General features: G+C 39.3%; 1 protein-coding gene across 1 annotated transcript; it reads left to right on the top strand.

The window, feature by feature from the left end:
- The first annotated feature begins 15,899 nt into the window (after nucleotides 1-15,899).
- LOC306757360 (inositol hexakisphosphate kinase 2-like) lies at nucleotides 15,900-21,467 on the top strand. The gene is made up of 5 exons (XM_079242384.1): nucleotides 15,900-16,249; nucleotides 18,840-19,071; nucleotides 19,180-19,340; nucleotides 19,457-19,632; nucleotides 19,731-21,467. The coding sequence occupies exons 1-5, from the start codon at nucleotides 16,036-16,038 to the stop codon at nucleotides 20,337-20,339; spliced, it is 1,392 nt and encodes a 463-aa protein (XP_079098510.1). The 5' UTR covers nucleotides 15,900-16,035; the 3' UTR covers nucleotides 20,340-21,467.
- The last annotated feature ends 2,630 nt before the right edge of the window (nucleotides 21,468-24,097 follow it).

The raw sequence follows: 24,097 nt of genomic DNA on the forward strand, positions 1-24,097 counted from the left end.
CTCCAACCCCTTGTATTCTAAATCTCCACTATATACAAAACTGAAAAACATGCCACTAAGTTTCACATCCACAATAACTCAAAAGCTGTTCTCTGTAATGAAATACCAAGAATTCTACTTCAGTTTTGGATCAGAGCTGGACATTTGGAGAAAACATGATAACTCTCAAACCACTAACTCTTTCCTGTCAGTAGCCCTGGGGAGATGCTTGTATAAACCAACTCTCACTCCTCCTTCAAACTCATAGCTCAGTTGGAAGAAATGCAATAACAGTTTTTTTTTGTGTGTGTTTTTATTGTTTAATAATTCATATTAAAAAATATCATCTGGACGGTATATTAAGCCGGTATATTAAGCATCACTGCAGCCCGGCCAAAGAAAGACAAACTAAAGTGGATTGCAATTTTAAATTTGCAATTTGCTAGAGTAAACTCTAATTACTTTCTTATAAAACATCCAGTCATCTGTCATTCAGAAATCTCATCCAGATGATCAATAAACTCTCCAAGTTGTAGATCTGAATTTCCTCTCTGATGATCAGTTTGCTCAGTGGTGCTGAACTTAAGCAGCTCTTTCCCAAAACCATATCATCCTTTTCAAAGACAGCAATGAAAATACAATTTCTAAATAACTTCAGAAATATAATATTTTTGTGATATTTAGGATTTTAGCCTGGTCTGCAGTCAAGAAAGTGTTTTAGATTGGGACCACATTCCCAGCACTGCTCACATGTAAACTGTCTAGATGGAAACTAGCTGTGGATTATTTGGTGATGCACTGCAAAAATCTTTCTGTTGGTTGAATTGGTCTTGTGGTTCAACTGACTGTCATGGTGGAGACTGTAGATGGTGGAGACCCCATAGTGTATTTCCTCTACTAACTTTACCAACTCTAATACTCTGAATGTGTCGTCTATTAACCTTTATTTAACCATATGAGTCATTTGACAACAAATTTTCATGTGCAATGACGACCTTGCAAGAAGAAGCACACACACACACACAAAAGGAGCCTTTAAGCAAACTTTTAAAAAAAACTAAAAAAAAACATTTATATACAAAACAATAAATTATCACACAATTTAAAACTGATGAAAATGTACAATGAGCTCTGGTTAAATGCATTTGTAACATTCTTGGACATAATGTGATTTTGTCCTCCTCTATCCATATGCCAGGAAATTTATAGGCGATAAAAATATAACTGGAGTACATAGTTTGGATCTGAACCAGTTTTAAACACCACTCAGAAGCCTGTTGACCTTAGTGTAGTTCCCAAAACAACCCAAAATGTCTTCTGTTCCCTCTTGACACTTATCTGGAAGGGTGCCATGAAAATGCTGATCCATGAAATCACGCTCGGTTTCACTGCACATCTGCCAAGGCACTGCACCGTCACACTGTGATCTCTAGTGTCATACCCCCCCCCCACACGGATTTGATGTAATTAGTGAGTTCACTGAACCAACAACACTGCAGGCCTATAATGTTCTATAGCTAAATAGACAGCGTGCTGTGGAACAGTTGTTTAGGCTAAATTACATTGTTTGTTTGAATGTGCTTCATGATCTAGTGATAAAGACAAGTCTGACCTCGGTCACGTAGCAAATACAACATTTTTTAGGGCGAAAAACAGCTGCCGTTTTTAAGTGATAACAGAACAACAAAGTCTGAGCCGCTACACTGACCTATACCTCACTATTGCTTTTCAGAACAGGACCTATATGCGGCAAAATGTCAATAGTAGCCTACAGTGAAATGATTTTCCCAATGAAAGATATTAATGGTTTCTTTCACTGACAGGACCAATCGTTGGTATTGAACAAATAACTAGCAAGGGCTTTAATTAAAAACAACTGGTGTGAATGGGATTTTGACAAAACTGGCATCATAGTGGAAGACATGTCTGTACACATACATGCTTTGTGTGTGGGTATTGTAGATCAAGTGACTTGCAAATATCCTATATAATTAGGGATTCCCATGTAGATATAGAAATGTAACCTTCACTATATATTGCAGATGTTAGCTAACACATTCCTCCCATAAAAAATATGTCCCTTTCCCAAAAATCTAAGATTAAAATATGTACTCTGCAAGATCAAATATGTGGGTGGGTTCATAAAATGAGTAAGCCAAATGCTGTTAAATGCTTGCAAAAAATGCCAAAACTTTCAGAAAAGAGCTAGCATGGTGAGTGGGAGTTAGTGTTAGCATAGAGGAAATTCTCTTGTTAAGCACACTGGTCGTGTCAGCAGTCCTGTGCCAACAAGTGTGCTGTTTGTTTTACACGATGCTAACTTCATTAAAAATTCCAAACCATGACAGCAGCCTTCTTACAATTCATAGCTTTCGACAACAGTGTGGTCGCTCGGCTATGAAACAGTGACTGTGGCGCATGGAGCAGCTGCCAATCACGGACGGTAGGAGATGACGTGGCAGTTTGCAAAAAGAGAGTCTACAGCACCTGCTTCTCAAGCCTCTGACTGAGTATTGGTTTGTCAGATTTTGTTAAAGTCCTCTTAAGTTGCTTGGATGAATTATCTATGCCAGATGTTCAAAACAGCTTGTGGGTCGATATCATACACTGTATATAAAAAGATGGATGGAGCCTCTGTGACATCACCAATAGGTTTCTGAAGAACTGAACTGAAGCTCGGTGGGTGGTTACCATCGCCATCTTGGCACAGTCATGGGTGTCGTCTCCTGAGCGTGGGGATCGATGATTGACATCGAGCGAGCTCTGAGCTGCGTATAGCTAAAAGCTAACCGATCTAGCCTGGAGCTAACAGGAGCTAACCAGCTAACAGAGGTAAACAGGCTAAAGCTTAGTCACATTGTTAACCAGCTAAAAATAGTGGTTCTTATACGTTCTTCTTACTTGAAGTGGGGGATCAGGTTCCTAAATTTTGAGATAAAATTACTTTTAAACTGACGAGTTAGAAAAAAATTCACTCCCCCACACAGTTGTCATGAAGGTAAACTTGACCTATTAAACCAAAAAGGGATTTTCGAACCAGGCTGTAAACATGTTTATTAATGCTGTGAAGTTGGCCTCTTTAACATGGGAGTCTATGGGGATTCGCTCTGTTTTAGAGCCAGCCCCTAGTGGATGAAGAGGGAACTGCAGTTTTATGCACTTCCATATAGGCTTCACTTTTAACCGCCAGAGGTTGTTGCTTAGTTGATATCTAGTTTCTGGAGAGTGATGCGTTACCGCAAAGCAAAACATGGCTGTTACGCAATGTATGAGTCTGGAAAAAGATTGTGAAGTGCAGTTTCTCAGTCTTGGGATACTTCAGGTCCCTGAAAGCTCCAGGAATGCCCATAATGAATGCCAGCTTCCCATCAGAAGCACAGAGGTTTTAGGTGGGAATCTTAGTAGTGTTACTTTAACACAGCGTAAGAATTGCTGCACGCAAAATAATCTCTCCATCTAACCTGCCTTGCAGCCCAAACAGACGCGTCAGACCACAACATACTATGACATGGTTAGCCTCAGTCGTGTTTTCCTATCATGAATTACTAATTGAATAAAGCAACGCATGCTTTGTATTAATGCTGTAACATTATAGTATAGCAAAAATTTAACTTCCACGCTAGATAAAAGTTTTGTTTATAATTCTACCTATTTTAGTATCCTTACTATAAGGGTACCATGTTTTCTCCAGTCAGGTAACAAATTAGTAAAATAACCAGTTAAGTAAACAAACTTGAGGTAATTCAGTTTAACAGTCAGTGGAAGTGAAAGCATGTTTGTGTCTTCATGTTTGTTTGGCCACCACCCCTGAACAGTCTGTGCACCATGTTAAAATAATGTCATGAGGTTTAGATACAGTTATTGGATCCACTGAACTGTTACATAACACAGCAGCAGCACACAAGACTTATTCTCACTCCCCTTTTTCTCTGGCACATATTTCTATATGTGCATACACAAAGGCATGCACACTCACGTCCTGGCCAGACACACAAACACACACATGCACACCCACAAACACACATGTAAGGGAACTCCAGAATATGTTACACATGCAGACTGAAAACAAAAACACACCCAATATGTGCAGCCAAGTGGAGGAGGAGTCTTGATCCTGACTTTCAACAGATGACGTTTACCCAATTTTTCCTAGGAAAGCAAAAGTGGTGTGTGCCAAAGTGCACTCAGTAGTGAGACGATCACTGTTCACACGAGTGAAGACTCATGTTTAGGAACTTTTAAACCCCTAAAATATTGTACTTATCATTTTGCAAAGTGAAAATTTTTTAATATAAACACTTGAAGACACAGTTGAATATATTATTTGTCCCATATGTCAGATATGATCTGTTGGGGAAAATTGTTATGAGTTTGGTTTGTATTAAGTATTAGACATATATGCATTGATTTGCTGTGATCCTGCTGTGTTTTGTGTCTATGCACAAAGCTTTCTTTAAGTTATATGATCCTTGTCTGGAATGTGCAGACAAAGTCTGAGACAGGAAGAGTTTCCTGCAGGGCATGTGTTTTTGTCAGCTGCTTGGTTGACCAGTTGTCTAAAGGTTAAAGGTTAAAGGCAATAAAGTAATATAGTGAGTGATTGATGCTTAGTGAGCTCAGTTTAGCTTTGGAGGAGAGACTGATTGTTTTCTGTGGTCTGCCCAGCAACTAGGAGGAGTTAAGCATGGTTTATAATCGGGTGTTACTTCAGCATCTGCAGAGAGCGTTCTCTCTCCAAGCTCCAGCGTGTGCTTGTATTAGTTTATAATAAAATGTTCATTGTAAGAAGACAGTTGACTCTTAGATGTATTACAACTTCTCAAGACCAGAGTATTTTCCACCACAGATCCCAAAACTATTCATGCATTTTCTGTTTATATATCAGTTTATTCTGTTGTCTAAATGCTTCCAAACTATGAAAATCTTGTTGTTGATCCCAAATAGTTCAGGAATAAATTATTTGAAGTTCTCCTTAAAGTTCAGTTAAACTGCTTCACTTTTGCATAGTTATACACATTGCAGTCTGATGAACTTCATTACCTCAGAAGCCCCTGCTCAAGGTCTCCCTTCTCTGTTTGGGACTAAAACTTCATCATGCACAAGTGTTGTGCTCAGATAGACATTTTGTGCGGGGCGTGCATGTCTGTGCATGAAAATCATAATATTTTGGTTCCAAATGTCAGCAGTCCTGGGTGCCACGTGACATCCTGTCTAACATGTGCAGAGAAAGGGGAGGGGATTTGTTTTTATGCATACTTGCATCATATGGAACTTATTAATTTACAGTGTGCTGCGAGGAACCCACTCAGCCACATACTGTGCATCCACCATGCCATTCTGACTTATCCATACTGTTGCAAACCTTTCTTGGTTTGTCCTACAGCAAACTCAAAGAAATCGCTCTCCCAAGACCAGATTTGTGACTTTTCGTTAAGAAGCAGCAGTAGATGAAATTTAAGACTCTCCGTGGCTTCACTTTTTTTTTAAACCCCACAGGGAACATACCAAAGATAAAACGGCTCATGTTACTCTTTGAACAGTGAAAATAAAATTTAAAAAAACTGATGAAAGCCATGCTGTTCGAACGTTTGTCTTCTTGTCTCAACGCTCTTCACCCACTCAGTTTTCCAGCCACGTGAGGCTGTTCTCTGTCCTCATTAGTCTGCATCCACAATGTCAAAACAGTTTTGTATCAATTATTTTAGCAAGTAGTTTCCCCACAACAAAACCCAAATCGCTTGTGCAGTGCTTTGTTGATTTATACTCCTGTGTGCAGGACTTTGAGAAACATACAGAGCACCAGGCTTTAAACTTGTGACTTGAAAGCCAGCACAGAGTGTCCATCTGCATGTTAACAAGGAAGCATGAGGATTCTTTTAAAGGCAGTGTACTTCGTGTTTTCAGCGTTTATATTTAGGCTTGTGTTCTATTACTGTACAAAGGCAATTGCAATGTGTGCAGACCTTGTTTAGATTTATCTTTGTATCCCTGTGCATGTATGCAAGTTCATTTTTTGCTCTTGGGGAAGTATAGTATGGCAGTGTGCAGCTACAGTAAATACTGAAAGTGTTGACAGCCATTTGGACTGTAAATACAGACTGAAGTAAAGGGGAAAGTCTGTGTGCAACCGAACGGGAAAGCACTTTTGGTTTTGTATTAACAGCTTTTAACTACTAAATCTAAACATCAATCACATCTTAAAAGAAAGTTTACTGTTTAAATGTTACTTAGCAAAACATGGAAATGTACAGTAATTGCACCTTTTTCCACAAACAAATCAAATATCATCATTTCTTGGTTCAACAACCTTGACAATTAAATTTATGCCAATCTAATTGTAACAAAATATTATTTTTCTGTTAGTAATCTGAGAATTTATGGCTTTTCCAGAGAGTTGGAGTTAATAACATGCCAGATGGACACATCAGTCATCTACTGAACAAGGTTACAGGACATGGGTTGCTAAAAAATCCTCAACTAGCTTTGATTCATTCTGGTCCAAATATCCAACAGTGACACCTTTCACCATTTGACTTTGGTGGGACAATCAGCCAGACAGGATGTGGGGCAGCAGGGAGCTAGGCTTGAGGCGACTGTCTGGAACAGAACACGTGAAACAGACTTGGTGCGGCCGCTTGGATTATACCCAAACGCCATGCAGACAGAATCTAACCACCCAGATCTTGGAACTGAGATGTGGAATCTGACCTAATTTTTCAGCCAAGTCTTAAGGAAATCAAAGTTTTAGGAGCAAGTATCAAGCACAACATCCAACTTTCAGTTATTTATTGAAGGTCAGGAGTCATGCCGTGCAATGAGAGTGCACAATTTGGCAGGGTGTACATACAAACAAGTATCTCTATGTACATCTTTTACCGGTTAAAGTGGAGAGGACTGCAATATGTTGTTCACATTGTCAGGTGCAACTCTAAAGCACAGAGGTAGACAGTGTCAGAGCAGATAAAGTGGTTGTAAAATGTCAATAAACATTACTGTGAAGTGGAATTTAGTGGGTGCCCCCACCACAGCTAACATAACATTAATTATTAACAATCTCTGAATGTGCAGGAAGTAATTAAATTTATCTTTGACAAAAAAAAGCTACTGAGATACACATGCTCTGTTTTTGTCCTGAGTATCGCACATGTCTGAGGCCGGCTTAAAAAAAATGCAAAAGAACAATAACTTATTTTATTCAGCAAAATAATCCAAAGTCCACATTATACTGCAGCTGTTCACATGTATCAGCAGGTAAATGCCTCATTTTAAAGTTTAACAGGTGGTTTTGCCACTGCAGTGCCAATCCAAATGTCTTGAAATGCCAGCAGAAAAATAAAGTCTTTACAACTCAATTTAACCTCATAAGGCATCAAACACCAGGTAAGTCAAGCATTTTACAGAGGAAATTGGAAATTTTAATGAAACAGGCAAGGCAACGAAAAATAAACTAAAAGAAAAAATACTTCTGCTGTCACTGATAATAATGGTGATAATGATGATGACCCAAAACACATATCCATACTTTTGTGAGGTAGTGTACATTGCTCTGGAAAGTGGGTTGTTATAGTTTTAATCAGCAGAGCAAAATGATCATCTTGTTTTCATTTTAATCTTCTAACAATTTAAATGTTCAAGATAGGTCTTTGAGTTTTGGAACTAAGGTGAAGCCATAATCTTCACCTCAGTCCAAAGTCCACAGTTTTGCACCTGTAAGCAGAACTCAGTTCTCAGATTTGGTGTGAAACTGTCAGTGTATTCCCATCTTCATGCACATGGGCTTATTGAAACTTGCTGGTTTCCACAGATTTTCTTCAAACATCACAGATTTCAGACATCAACAATAACTGATGTATCCACTTTACTGCACTGAGTTTCTGCTTTTGTGTCTGTACTTTCAATTTTTCCACTCTTATGTTATGAATGAATTAATTTTCTAGTTTTGTTATCTTGTCGATCATTTGACATTTAAGTGACATTTCACAGGTGTATGTTTAATTTTGTCATGTATGTAGCTGGAAGCTCTAAGCAAACCTGACATGTACATTGTCAGGTCTGCTTAGACATGCATTGTACAAGTGCATGACAAGTGCCATGCACTTGTACAAAGGACAGAGCAAAGGACAGAGAGGGGGCAGAATCCATGCACAGCATCCCACTGAGAGCTAACTGTTAGAGGTCAGTGGGTTAGGGGTACTGGTAATTTGGGGAGGTGTCAGCAAAGCTATTTCAGATCACAAGGCTGGAGAGGGGTTATATATATGCTGAAACAAGCGAGCAACAGACCCGTTTAAATGAAGTGTGAAGAGCACAGAAGGCAAGGCAGGCCAGCTTTCTTTTAGACATATCTAACATTAATAGATATTTTTAAATATTCAATGTTAGCATTAGATTTCTCTCTGGAAATTACTCACCTCACTTTTCAGAACCATCTTCTCCTAACTTCCTGCAATCAGGTTAAATTTTCAGCATTGCTCATGCAGACACTGGCCTCACAAGCCTGTTCCCATGGTGACGTGTAGACCTACCGCTGATCTATTACAGTTAGAATCAGGCCGTAACACTGAGGCGGTAAAAACCTTTCTCATAATTTCCAACACAAACACAAGAATGACAGCCACAACAATGGACAGAAACAAAAACTGTCACACAGCTGCTCTTATGTTTGCCCACACACTTACTCAATCATTCCTGTTTATATACTCTCCATGCCTTACATGACAGTGTGACTTGTATGTTTACAAGATATTCCGTGTGGTCCGACCTTGAATAAGGCCAACACTTCAGCTGACTTAAAATACCTCCTTCCTTGTGAGTCATGATCTGGCCAGTCTTCTCTCAAAGGATCTGGCTGATAAAGAGATGTAGTCTCCAACAACAGCGTAGAAAGGGTCTGACCATATTAAACACTGCAATCATTTGATGTTAAGGCATCTGGTGACAGGATGTATTTATCCTCACCACTTATGTAAGGCTTTCCTGTTGCAGGCTAAAATACCAAATACAGATTATGTTAGTGCAATCATCTAAGTTTCCTAACTTCCATTTAAACAGGGATGAATGTGTGAAGCTTCTCAGAAATTTATCTGGTCTTAGGAAGCTATTTCCAAACAATGGATAGGTTTTATAGTGATTTTCTAGAGAGCACAGTCCAAACTGTCTTACAGACTGAGGAAGTTGGTTTATTGGGATCATCCATGTCAGTAGCTTTTCCCTTCTGGCCATACCACGGTAGCACATGTCTGTGCTACAACTTAATGGACCCTTCCGCAGCTTCAGGAATGCACTTGAGGAATGTGTCAATGTACTCGAAGAATCTGCTGGTAAAGTTTTAGGATACTCAGACGCTCACAGTAGCTGTTGTTTGTAAGGTTACAAGCATGTCGGTGTTCAGTTGTTTGGGTTATGGAGGTTGTTGATTTCAGTTTGGTTTTGTCTGCTTATTTTAACAATGATAATAAAATTACTTTAGAGGAAAATAAATATCAAGGAACATGTTAGACATAACCTTATTTTCCACAACATTTTCAGCTATGTAAAGCTTTACCAATATTATTATATTGTTTAGTATATCTGATAAGCCTCCTTCTGTAGGCAGTGACAACATGCTTCAAGGTCATTCCTTGGAGGCCTTGATTGTTTATTTAAAAATAGTTTATTGCCTAAGTCTCTACATTTACAAGACAAGACAAGACACAAGAATTTTCCCAGCATCAGCAGAGGAGCTCTTATCACCACAACAGTCACTTATTCCTGTAATGCTCTGAATCACATTTTATGATTTGTTCAAACAAACATCCTCATTGGCACTGCTGTCCAGTAAATTATTCATCTTCATTACTGACTGGTGAACACATGGAATCGTTAAGTTCTTTTTATGCACACAAAGTCAGCAAAATGCATTTTACTGAGGTTAATCCTCAGAAAGTTTTGGTTTAATTTTGCCTCTTTAGAAAAAGTGACATCTTTGTGAATTATTACAGTTTGTTTTTTTTTTGTTTTATTTTGTTTTGTTTTTTTTTCCCACAGAAGACTGGGGAGGTGGAAGAGGAACGTGGGGGAATGTAGGAGTAAAAACACTGCCCCTGACTTGGTGCTGTGTGGCTGAGTGCCTGCAACACTCATCACTATCAACACGCTTATATTTACCAGAGCAGCCTGAAGGCTAAAAGAAAGCTGGTATGTCACTTATCTCCTCATTTGGCTTTCATACTCTCATCCATATTACACTGCCTCACGTGTCAAGAAAGGCGCGGATAGACTTGCAGACCAAACTAAGCGGCTTGCAAACTGATCTCACAGAAATACGTGAAATAACCACAAGGTCGTAACACCTATTTAGGACCACGGAACTTATGTGGGACCACGTAAATCAGGGCAATGTTAAGTCAGTGGTGGAGTTAGGGTTTGTAGAACTTCTCACAACAAAAAAGTTCAAGAAAAAAGTTTAAAAAAAAAAAAAAATACTTAAGTTTTTAAAACTTCCAAGGGTTTTCTGAAACAAAACCTCTGAAATGAGAGAAATAAAAACTTAACTGTCATTTAGCCGAATAGGTCAGTGGAAAGTTCTTCATCTGGAGAACAACATAAGTCAAGTTGAACACATAGTTCCTTTAAAAAACTCATTTTTGAACCTCAACCTCAATGCATATTGTAAGGCTTGTAATTTAACAGCAAAAAAGACTAAAGACATTGGACCAACCTCTATAAAGCACTCCTGACCCAAACTGTCATGTAATAACTTACATGTTATAAACAGCAACTGGGGTACTGTCAAATATGGATAAAATACATTTTCACCCATTTAACAATTAGATTATTAAGATATGAATCAACAGCTGTCTTAATTGTCCCTTAAGGAGTTTCAATGTACATCTTGTCTCAGTGCGAAGTTCTACCTCTGACATTGTACAGAGAACTGCATGGTTAATTTAAATCAAATCAAATAAAATCAAACTTTATTTCTTAAGCACTCTTAATGCCAGAAGCAACACAAAGTGCTTTAAAAGATAAAACCAAGTCATAAAGATTTAAAATAAGGCAAACATTTACAAACAAAAATTGTTAACATAGCATTTAATAACAATTTAAAAACAGTCTCATGTTCTCTTTCACACACTCACACATACACAAGGACGGGCAGACACACACACACACCCTCCCCCACTTCCAAAAGCATGACTCCCTAACTACTGTCTCTAACTAAATGTCAGAATAACAAATAAATACACTAGATACAATATGAAATTTATCAATAAATTATATAAAATTACTTGATAAATATTAGACTTGATACTAATGTGAGGAAATTATATCTTTGGGATCCATCCACACTAGGAGCCAGTCTCCCCCATGCTCATGCTCAGCATGAGCCTGAGCAGGTATAAAGCCTGTGGGATTCTCTATGTGTTTCATTACTTTAACAAATGTAAAATTCCACAACAGTAAACAAGGAAAACAACATTATAGCAAAAACAAAGAAAATCCATATCTATTTGTAAAGTGATTAGATCCATCCATCCAGTCAGCCATTTTCTGAACCGTTTGTTCCATTTAGCGGTCACGGGGAAGCTGAAGCCTATCCCAGCAACCATTGGGCGAGAGGCAGGATCACCAATCAGTACCTACAGAGGGACCTTGAACAAGTCACCAGTCCATCACAGGGCCAACACGGAGAGATAAACAACTAAGATCCAGTTATTAGATCCAGTGTTTCCAAAAAGAAAAGGAGAAGCTGTCACCAGCTTGCACCTTCCACTTGTCCACTTTTGGTTTACTGTATTTACACCAACCAATAAGCAAGGAACAGTTGGCCTTACTTGATATCTTTTTGAACATAATTCACATTTCACAGTTCATTTTCTTTTGCAGCATTAACACTGCCAATTGTCATCATGACATAGGTTATTCCTTGTGATTTGTCCTAAATGACTTACTTGAAGTAAATAAATAAATATAGATGTCTCTTCGTTGTTTTTGCAATCATGCCAATCCTTAGACGCAAATATAATTACAACATTCTCCACTCTATCACGCAGTAGAATTATAAAATCATCTGCAGACATCTGATTATTACCAACACCATGCATCATACATCTTGTCCTAAATGTCCAAATATAATTTAAGAAGAGTGAATCAGCTACTCTTTAGGTCAAAGAATTGATTTGATCAATGTTATTACAGATGTTTTTAGCCTTTAGAAGTTTTATTGGATGGATCAGACTAATGATCAGGTGTCCTTTAATATTTCTTAACCCTATACTCTTCAGAATGAGAAAAATGTGTCAGGATCAATAAAATCCATAAAAGTGACCACAGGAAAAAAGTAAGCAATTTGGAAAAATTCCCCCTCAATCCAAACAGTTTAACTTAATATATTAGCTGAAATGAGCACAATGATGCAAACAGTCTTTCTTAAAGGATCCACAGATAACTCGTGTGATTTTTTTTTTTTAATGAACATGGAATAATTGAATTTTCTCAGAATTTTCTATATTTAATGGTCATAATCAGTGCCAATTCCTCTTATTGAGTTTACTGTATGAGTTTGTACTGCTTTATGGAATCAATGTACAAGTGCAACTCTAATATTTAGCATATTGTGTCTGGTGTATCAAATTTTAAAGCAACATAGCTAATTCATGGTGAAGTAATTCAATCACCAAAGCTCGATATCCAAATGTTTCTGCTGTATATCTTATGGAGATCTCTGTGATTACTGAGGTCCATGAAGTTTTGGGGATTTTATCACCACTCTGATTCAGAGCTGGACTCTTGGCCTTGAGTCACAGCCTGGACCTTTTGTTCTGAATCACAGACCCATGACATGAGAGGGGAAGCTGCCCAAAGCTGACATAACACTAACGTAACAGAGAGACCAGGATGAATCAGCTAGAAAATTAACAATGTACATCATCCATTAGCACATGCTGTCTTACACTCATCAGGCAAAGTCTGATAAAGTATCTTGAAAAACTGCTAAAAGTATCGCAGTCATAACTTGAAACCAAGATATCAAGGACATTTTAAATTTGAGGAAAAAATACACACATCCATCCCTTCCCACACCATTAAGGCCCAATCTTTATCCTTGGTTTAGAGAATCTAGAAAAGTCAGTGTGTAGCCACATGTTACTCCACATCCATTCTAGCTCTTATTTCTTTGCTGTACATGTTTCACACAAGAGGGAGTCCCCGTACCTCCAGGACGGGTAACCATTTCACGTGCAGATCCTCTGATGTCCTCTCCGCCTTTCTTCTCTTGTATAAGCCTGGTAGAGAACTGGAACATCAGAGATTAGTGCATAATTAGGCTGCAACCATCAAGTGACCTAAGCTGACTACAGTAAGTCAGACTGGTCTGCCTTGGCACACCAGTCAGACTCATTAGGTTTACTGCCACTCAGGTAAAAATTTCCAGTTTGAACTGCCAGTTATATCTAAGTATGAGAGAGTCAATTTTCCATCAGTGTTGAGCTATCTTACCTACTAACCTCCATTTTTGACCTCCAGTTAAAACTTTCATAATCATACATAGAGAGAATTTGCAACCTAATGTAAAAATGTTGTTCTTAATAAACTGTGATAAGCTTGTGTTTAGTCCTTGATGGGAACTTTAGTGTGCACATTAGCCATATAGTCTTTATTTTGTATTCTTTACTCTATTATTCCGATTGATCTTAAAGTTGCACTGCATATCTTTTGCAGATTTTTTCACTGATGTGCCCCTTAACGACAGATAACTTAGCATCCATCTGGCACCATAACTGTGCTCTAGGCAGTAAAAGTCCTTTCGATCTTGACTCTTGTCTTACACTGTGTTCAATTTGACTCGGAGGTCAGAAGTCGGAACTGGGAATGATGTCATAACGGAGTTGAAAGCGTTCACATTGACAAAGCTGGAAAATATTGAAAGACCATCATTAGCAACAGTTCCTAACATTCATTCATTCATTCATTTTCTGAACCACTTATTCCAATTCAGGGTCGCAAGGAAGCTGGAGCCTATCCCAGCCGGCTTTGGGCGACAGGCAGGGTACACCCTGGACAGCTCGCCAGTCCATCGCAGCAGTTCCTAACATTTTCAGAAAAACAATATCCAACACTTTTATTGGCGTTTTGGACAGACACTGATTTTATACATTTAATCTTAGAAGTTACAAAGCACTCATTTTTAGCTCTAAATAATATATAGTTTAGACATAAATATATGTTTACTATCGGTTTCACCCACCAGTTGTTGGTCAGCCATCTTTACAAGGTAAACTCAGGGTAGGTGGATCCGTTCCAACTTTCCGAGTTGGACTTTCTTCTTCATGGTCACTGTTCGCGTTCAAGCTCTGTTTTACATCTTGCCTCTATGCTGAGCTCTATTCAGCCTGTAAAAGTCAGGGACTTTAGCTTTTCATCAGACATTCTTTAAATGAGCACAAATAGCGTAAAAAAAAAAAAATCTTTATTAAAAATTTGCTATAAACAAATCATTTTACTTATAAAAATAACTATAAATCTGTTAGATTTTTCAGTGTTTCAATAGTCCAACTTTTCGTTGTTAAATATGGATAAAAGTAATCGGTTATGGAGGAAAGCCCATACAACACAACAGATAAATCAATAGTTAAATATCTATCAATGCCATCATTTAATGTTATTCCCTTTGTCAGCAAACTGTTGTAATCAGCTTACTAAATATCTGCGAAAATCAATGTAAGGCCACTACATTTGTACTCCCCAAGTAAAAATATGTGTATGTATCTCTATTTAAAGTTTGTGTGTAGGGAAGGGGAAGAGGCTTTCAAGAACATGTGCACACAAACCTGTCAATCAAAGCTTTTTGGAAAATGCTTTTGATTAACCACTTTCCCTGGAATTATTTTATTATTTATCTAAGAGAGACCTTACAACTCATCAATACCTGAACTGAATGTCCCAGACTGTTAGTACTTTTCTGTAAATGTAGCCTCATTTTTGGGCTTAACTTGTCCTTATGTCGTCTGTCCATCCAAGATGTTGACGCTTTTGTCAGGGTCAAAACTTAACAACAAATGGAAAGTGTTTTGGCAGCGCAGTTATAGTTTCACATGACCAGCTGAAACTCAGTTATCTGATCTCATGCACACTTGACAGTTGTAAATATGGAAGCTCCTTCCCATCTTAACGACGTCTGTTTGATGTGTGTACAGCTTTTAGTGTCCGACCTTTAATGTCCCTGCAATGAGAGCTTCGCGACCTCGTTGAGAGAGGAGTAACTGATGTTTGACACCTATTACTTTGGTTGCATGTGCCACTGCATGTGAAACACATCATTGACTGTTCATTGACCCGATAAACAGTAAAAATTCAAATGAAACCAAAACAATCCAAATAACGTTTAATACTATAGGGACAGGATGAGCCTTTAATTTAATGAGCATCTTCATTTTAAAGCAAAAGGAATGACAAAACTTGCAAATTCATTTAGAAGAATGCCTGTAAAAGCTTTGTTTTTATGCCTGGTATTTTTTCCTGTTCTCCCCTCCCCCTTGTTTTCTCTCCTTCCTCTTTGTCTGCTTGATCTGCTTGATCCTGTTCTAGGTGCTTGTCTCCTCCCAGCGACAACTGCGGCTCTATGATTGGCTGATTTCGGAGCGGGGCGGGACTTGTTGATGTTCGTCCTGCTTTTCTAGCTCGAGCGTCCTCTCTGTCGTCAGTTTCAGTAATCCGCAAACGCCGAGAGTATCCATCGCACGGCGTTAAAAGCACTTTCCTAGCTTTTATTTTAGAATAAGGTTTATTCTATCATATGTATATATAAAAAGTGGGTACATAGCTAAGCGGTGGAGCTTCGTTATTTGCCCTCCGGCAAAGACAGGAAACGGATTAAGGGATTTTGTCGCTGAGTCCGTGTCGCCTGTTCACCTTCTTTGTTTTTCCACTGCTTCGGTCAAACAGGCGAGCAGCAGCGCCCCCTGTGAGACGCCAGGAAAAAGCTCAAGGATAGGGAGCCAAGCAAGCGGCCGAACCGCTAGCCTACCGCGCGACGTGGGTCCACACAGCTCAGCCGTCCGATGCGGAGTGAGGATGAGTCCCGCACTGGAAGCCCTCATGCAGGCGGACGGGACTCCTTACACAGGGAAAGGGGTGATGCTTGAGCCCTTCGTGCACCAGGTGGGAGGCCACTCCTGCGTGCTGCGATTTGGGGAGCAAACAATTTGCAAGCCTCTCATCCCCCGAGAGCATCAGTTCTACAAGAACCTGCCACCAGAGATGAGGAAATTCACCCCTCAATATAAAGGTAAGGAATCAGGTTCTAGGTTCTAAGTTTTTTTTGTTTTTTTTGGTTGTTGTTTATCTGTGACAATATGTTTTTGTTTTGATTCTATTCCAATTTTATTTGGGTGACAATTCGATTTAAATTGCGATTCTCACAATTCTTCAATATTGCTGATTTTTTGTAAAATTAAAAAAAATTAAATCTTGTTTTTGCTTGCCATATTTCTTGATTTCAATTAGGAAAACTCAATACTGTAGCCAGACCATCATTCTGCTGTTATAATGCACAAGTAAAAAGATCAATAAAAACAATAAAAAAAATTACAAAAATTTTAGAGTGGATTAATTTTTTTTTTAAATAGATTTTTTTAATTTAAAAAAAAAATTTTAAATTGTAAAGCAAAAAATCCAGACTTTCGATTTTTCTATGCAATTTCCACCCCTGCTCTCCATCATCGGTGCTTGGCATGTATGGTTGCATTTACCATTGAAATCCGCTCATGTTTTCAGTGGTTTGTTGCACTGGTTCCGAGTACATTTCGTGCGCCATAAAGACACATTTAGAGATGATTGCATTCTCCTTTGCTCGTCACTTAATGTGCATAGTATCAATCATTTTGGAGATGTTAGCAGATACAACTCCTGTCAAGGGGCGGGGGATTCAAATGGCATGATCTCAGGACTGACTTCCAGCCAGAGGGATGTGATGGTGTCCTGTCTGGCTTTTAAGGCAGCTACTGTTTCAGAATGGGATATAGTAGCACGCAGATTAAAAATAAATGGGACACATCATCCAAAGGGAGTAACTCATAGATCCTTTGAACAGATTTCCAGGCCTGGTTTCGGGTTCTTCACAGGGACATGCACACAACAACCCTTTTCCCTGTATTTTTTTTTTTTTTTTTTTTAATGGAGTGTTATGTTTCTTGATTGAGTCCAGATCCACAGTCTCACATTCTCACTTGTGAACAATGACACCCAGCACATTCGGATGCAGACGTCTGTGGGTGGCTGTTGGACCGAGCTCGGGCTCTGGAGTGGTATCTGACTCCTTGGTTATGCAGAGGGGTGACTATTAAAAGACCTTGGATATGGAGCGGGATTTGGATAGTGGGCCTCTGAGATCTTCAAGTCCTCACCACAGGCTGATTAAAGTGTTGTCCAATGTTATATACAGCCAGGGCAGTACTCACAAACTTCCTCACAAATATCATTAACATTAAAGCCTTTGAGACGGAAAATTAAAGGCTAGTAAGCACAACTGAGCTTTCATGTGGGACCATTAGTATCAAGGTACAGCCTGAGACTAGATTTTGCTGTTCAGGACCTTTGAATCAAAAAAGATAATTATAACTGATAATTAGTTAAACATTTTATAATATAGTTTATGTATGCTGTTAAGTCATAAAAAAAAAAATCTTTATTGATAAGCCTCTGCTCTGATTCAGGAGCGTTTTTATTGTTTTGAGTGACGCATAAGTTTCCACACTGCGATGCGGCGATGACGATGCAGCTCTGGGTGGATAGGACAGTCCCTCGGGACAAATTCCAGAGGCGGGGCTTCCTGCTGGGTGATGATGTCAAAGCACATGACATCATCCGGGCCTAAGGTAGCAGAAGCAAAATAAATTTAACCATCACCACCCTAACATTTAACACAAAAACTAGCATTTGTATAATGCTGGTCATTCTCCCTCTTTATGTTGCAACTACTCCTACCTGTGTTTTTTTTTTTTTTTGCATCATTCAGCTCGTGCGCTGTTTGCATCAGTGATGCTTTCTTCATCTGTGTCTCTCCTGTATCTGGTTTATCCGTGTCAGCCACTGCAGCTGTGATGTTTATTCTCAGTGCAACACCTCCCCCACTGCATTGAGACCTGCAGCCCACAGGCCCTTATAGGGAGTTTTTATTGGGGGGTGAGGCGCAGGTCAGCTTAGGTTCCTGTTTGTTGCCATGTCATTATGAATTTTCACGGTATTCTTAGATCATCAGAGTGATTTACACAGTAATATTAAGCACTTACATTTTTTTTCTACCATGTTTTTGTGTGAGTATATTGTAAAATGATTGTAAAACAAATATAATGTATTTTCAAGCTTGGATTAAGGGCCTGATTGGGCAGGATAAACAGGATCATGGTTTATTACAACTGTCTGTATCATAGCTCTTCATAGCATGTGTGCAAACAACATTTTTAAAACCTTGTATCCTGAGTTATCATGGCTGTATGATGGAAATGTTTGAAAGATGTCTAATAAATGTGCCGTGTGCAATTCTAGACACATCTGCCTTGTGTGATGTTTGAGTCTCACTCACTGACTAAATTAAGAGTTTTGCTGTGGGGATGGTATTGATGCAGTGTGTGTGTGTGTGTGTGTGTGTGTGTGTGTGTGTGTGTGTGTGTGTGTGTGTGTGTGTTGTGCTTCATTCATCGAGTTTCTGACATCAGCAAATGTCAGTTTATGCAGTGTACACGTGGAAACATTCTACTGGGTTTTTTAATTCATGTCATTTAAAAAGAGAAGCTGTCAATAAGTTTAAAGTTGGGAAAAGTAAACATTAAAATGTGTCTGTAAACATCCTATTGTTCTTCTTTCCTTTTCTCTCTCAGGTGTTGTATCCGTCAGTTTTGAAGAGGATGAGGAAGGGAACTTGTGCCTCATTGCTTACCCCCTCCACAGTGAATCAGGTGACCTGGAAAACAAAGACCCCACCGCGGACTGCGAGCCCAAAAGCAAGATACTCAAGTGGAGCAACAAGAAGCAGTCCTCTTTGCTCCTCGACAATGACAACTACAGCAAAGAAAGAGCTCGACATAGCCGTAAAGAAGACAAGCTCATGAGGTCAGGATGCTTGCCTCAGCACTTTTATCTATGCTTTCACTGTGGTTGACTCTTTGCAGTGAGGTTCTGCAACATCAGAGCTAAATTTCTGTGTTGTCACGTCTGCAGCTATAACCGAGAGGAAGTGCAGCAGCAGGCCGAGGTTTTGTACTTCAGTTTGGAGAAAGGCAACGTGGTGCCACAGATCAAACACAACCCCTGGAGCCTGAAATGCCACCAACAGCACCTACAGAGGATGAAGGAGAATGCAAAGCACCGTAACCAATACAGTATCCTTTCACTAAGATGCTGCAGTTATGTGTTGTGTAATGGAGGGAATGTGGTTGCGGATGCGTTTTCCTATAGTTCGTCTGTTGTGTGATCCTTGACCCTCCCCCTTTCACAGAATTTATTCTTTTGGAAAATCTGACATGGCGCTACAAAGTACCATGTGTGTTAGACTTGAAGATGGGAACTCGCCAACACGGGGATGACGCGTCAGAGGAGAAGAAAGCCAATCAGATTCGCAAGTGTCAGCAGAGTACATCTGCCTCTATCGGAGTGCGACTCTGTGGAATGCAGGTAAAGTGTGGAGGAAGCACTAAATCGGCATCGAGATTGTTTGTTTTTAAACGCGTGAGTGGAGCTGTGGTGTTTACTTTGCTGCGTGTGTCCTGCAGGTGTACCAGTCAGATTCCGGCCAGCTGATGTTTATGAATAAGTACCATGGGCGTAAGCTGACGCTCGCCGGCTTCAAAGAGGCTTTGTACCAGTTTTTCCACAACGGACGTCGTCTGCGTCATGAGCTGCTGTCGCCTGTGCTGCGGCGGCTCAGGGAAATGCAAGCTGCCATGGAGGCCTGCGAGTCCTACCGCTTCTATTCCAGCTCCCTGCTCATCATCTACGACGGAGACCCCCCGAGGACACCCACCAGACCTAAACACCGAGGTGGGGAAGAAGGCGATGAGGATGACCCATCGGATGAAGAGGAGGAGGAGGAAGAAGAAGAACAAGGAGGGGCCTTTGGCTTTCCTCGTTCCTCCTCTGCAAGCGGCGCCGCTGGCGTGGCTGGAGGGAGCAGCAACAGCAGCATCAGTCGCTCGTCCCACAGCGCAGGAGAGGCCAGCAGCCCTGAGGTGGATGTGCGTATGATTGACTTTGCTCACACCACCTGCCGGCACTACGGAGAAGACAGCGTAGTGCACGAAGGCCAAGACAGCGGCTTCATCTTTGGACTTCAGAACCTTATAACCATCATCTCCCAGCTGGAAGATCACAGCACTGACTGAGGCTACGCTGAAGCTGACACGGTCTAAATTTCAAGTATGGGAAAAGCTCGCTGAGCTGAAACCCCTGCTACACACCCCAAGGTGCATTCTGCCCACTGTGGGGCCTGCTTGGTGGAAACATCAGACACCTCTTGGCGAGGGGAGAGTCTGCATGGTTGATCCTGCGCTCTCATGCACCTGCTGGAGGCTTGGGCTGCTTGTGCCCTCCCTTGCACTTTTTTTTTTTTTTTTTTTTTTTTTTTTTTTTTTTTTTTTTTTTTTTATGCTGAGACTGAAACTTTTCCCTGTTATACATGGTAGGAGAAATGTTCTTTCAACAAGCATGGGGACTTCTGTAATCTTGTAGGAGTCTCCACCCCAGTTTCTCCCTCTGGTACAGACAAGTATCTTTCATGTTAAGTTCTCTCTGAGAGAGAAAGAGCGAGACAGATTGAGGCAGTAGTCAGTTAGGCGACATTCGTGGTGCTTTACCTGTGATATGGCATACTTTTTTTTTTCTTTTTTTTTTAAGGTATGTGAACTTTGGACTACCTGTCCCCAGCAGCACAGCACAATTAGTGGAGAAGTTAACTAGCTGACTGAACAAGCTGACCTTGGCTGGCTAGGTCAGCAGCGTTGTAGCAGTTGACAAATGAATCATCTGATGAGGACATTTTTGTGTTTATATTGACGCCTCGTAAGACCCTGTGATAGCTATGGCTTGTTTGTCCACCAAGCACTCGGATTTATTACTTTATGGTGGAAGAAGATTATGTAAATCTAGAAGAAGGGATTTGCCTTTTTCAACACTTCTCAGCCGGACATCTTGCCAATAAACAAGACGTTGGAAAGGGGATGACTTTTTTTTTTTTTTTTTGTCATTTTCTGTTTTCATCCGATCTTCTCCTTCATTCCTGAAAATTTGACTTAAAAAGAATATATTGTTAAGAACACTAGCTACAAAGACTATTAAGATTTATTTATTTGCAAGGAGTTTAAAAGAAATGGGAAAAAAAACACATTCCATGTTACCACTTTAAATGTCCTGTCCTGATACAGACTTTGATTTATTTTGTTTATTGCAAGAGCCCTGTTGTATACCTGTGTGTTGACAGTGTCTTGGAAAATAAAAATGTTCATTGTGGTAAATTTAATTTTCCGTGTTCTTCTTATGTTTCTTTCCAAAGAGAGTTAGCTGAAGTTTTGGAGGAAACATGTTTATAACTCCATGACATAAACCATAATACAATGCAAGTCTAGAATACGTGTGATGTTAATGATTACATGAAATTATTGTCAAACAAAATTGTTAGTCTGTCAATGAAACTGAATTTGAAAAGGAAAAAAAAATATATAAAATGTAAGGGTACTCCACAAATGTCTGTCTACAGATGCAGCCATCACAGTGTATCTGTGGAAAAACTGAAGATCTTTTTTGCGGAATTATCACTCATTAACTTCTGTGATGGAACCAAAACATGGGGCCTGCTTTTTTCTGTAGGCACAATCTTTTCCTACAGAATGCCAGAATAATAGGCTTTTGGGTTTTTCCTTTTGCTTTCGCAAGTTTCCTTGAAAAAGTACAAATGAAAAGATTGCAAACCTCATTTTAAATGCGTCATTGCTGTTACAGAGTTCATTATTAAGCAGTTTACTGGAGCGGTTTGGCCAACTTCCGCTTCAGCTGTGACATCGGTGACTGATCTCTCAGCGTACTGCTTAGATTATATACTTTAAACATGAAAAACTTCCTTCATAGTTTCATGGTGATAAGCAGCAGGAATTAGAAGGTGTTAGCCCGCAGCATAAAGTACCAGAACTTGTTTAACATACTGTTTGTACCCTAAACTTTAGGGAAAGTTGCAGCCCGTCAAACCTGTAATCAGCCAAATCACCTTTTGCAGCTCGAGCCAACACTTTGAGCTAAAGAGAGTAACGCTGCTAAAGCTGTGGCTGCATGGAAAGTATGTCTAGAATTTCCTGAACTCTTTTCATCAACTTTGCACACCTGTTTCATATGTGACAGGTGGAATGATTTGTGACAGAAAAATAAACTTCTAAAGGCCACTGTGTGTGACGGATAGAACTTTTAACTATGACACATAACGTGTGGAGCTGATAAATAAATAAATATATTCAGCAGATAAGATTTCTATAAGTTCTTTTTATACAAAAGGATGAATTGATGAACCGGTTTCCTGTCTCTTTATGTGTGATTGTGCTATCGTACATTAGCTATAACTGGTATTGTGACTACAAACCAGCAACTAGGACATATATCCTCACTTCACTGGTCACAGGTTATGCATGCACATTGCACACATACGGAAATGCAAACATTTTGCACTTCTGCTTTTTTTTTTTATCCTTGAACAGATTAACTGCTTGTTGTTTTTTCATCAAAACACATGCCCTCCTGTCTACCTGTCTGCCATCCAGCCAGCAGCATGATAGTGCAATCTGCTAAACATTTCCTAATGAAGAGGATTAGAGAACTAGTCAGACAGAGATGATAGCACGAGGCACGAGACGACAGGGATTATATTTTCCTCTTGTCAAATCTAAAAATAACATGACAATCTCTGCTCATCTGCTGCCCGATGCAGAAAACAGATTTAGATTAATATGCTTTGCTTCAGAAAGGCAGAGATACAAACATGTTCACGTGGTTTTAATGATAAAGTTGGATCTTTCTTAAAATAATTCTTCCTGTGCTGTGGGATTAATGATATTTTTTTTTAGATCAGCTTGCTTTTTTTTTTTTTGTATCTGTCTCTGTGCAAGTATCAGCAATTCACCACTATAGCAACAACCTCAGTATTTTTAGCATCCTTGAACAACAAAATGCAGAGTTTGCATGGTTACAAATGCCGACATAACCTAAAAAAGAACTCAACGTTGCTCAGAAATACATTCAAGCTAACTTCATGCCTTAGTTTAATGTGAAATTTTTTTTTTACTATTTTTACTTTATCATTTTTACTAAAACAGAGAGATTAATTTAATTGCAAGAAACACTGGAAAGAGCACAGGTGCACAATAAATGTTCTTAAAGATTGTACAAAGTCCTGAATAAACCAGTCAAACATGGCAGAGCTAAACAAACCTTGTAAAGTCTGCATGGTCAGTCTTGCTGTAACGATTTGTGAATGCAGATATTTTTGCATATGTGAAGTCGAACACAGTGTTTCTGTTTGTTTGATGCATGCAGAGCAAAGTGATGTCTGACATAACTGTGTTACACTCTTCACAGTTCAAAGGTTATGAAAATTTCTTATCTGCTTGGTTGACGTTTTAGCCACCTGCCTCTTGTCCTGGAATGACTTTAAAAGGCACGTTGTTGAACAACTTGTTTTGTGCTTTAAAAGAAAAGCCAGTTCAGAAGGTAACAGCTGAAACTGGACATAATTCTGCAGTGCCCTCTTACTCTCCCTGCAGCAAAAGTAGAAAAGTGTGTCAGAGCAGAAAATAGCCCATAGAGGAGCAAAAAAAAAAAAAAACAAAAAAACAAAAAAAAACAGGAGTTTATGCAGTTATGAAATTGTTTTGACAAAGGTTCAAACAATACAAAATACATTTCTGGGATATGTCAAGCAAATAAGTTAAATATGGCACGGGAAACTCAATTTCTGATGTGGTGATGTGAGAGATTTGATTACAGACAAACTGAGCATTGCACAAACAATCAGAGGAAATTCACAAAATTCTAAATACAAAACTTTTAACTTGACAAAATGTGCTTCAACTAATCAGTATCAAGGAGACTGACTTTTTAAAAA

Source organism: Telmatherina bonti (assembly GCF_933228915.1).
Source record: "Telmatherina bonti genome assembly, chromosome: 6".
NCBI classification, from domain to species: domain Eukaryota; kingdom Metazoa; phylum Chordata; class Actinopteri; order Atheriniformes; family Telmatherinidae; genus Telmatherina; species Telmatherina bonti.

Coding starts and splice junctions, on each gene's coding strand:
- LOC306757360 (XM_079242384.1), top strand. CDS start 16,036: ATGAGTCCCGCACTGGAAGCCCTCATGCAGGCGGACGGGACTCCTTAC. Junction 19,072..19,179: donor AAAGAAGACAAGCTCATGAG/GTCAGGATGCTT, acceptor TCACGTCTGCAG/CTATAACCGAGAGGAAGTGC. Junction 19,341..19,456: donor AAAGCACCGTAACCAATACA/GTATCCTTTCAC, acceptor CCCCTTTCACAG/AATTTATTCTTTTGGAAAAT.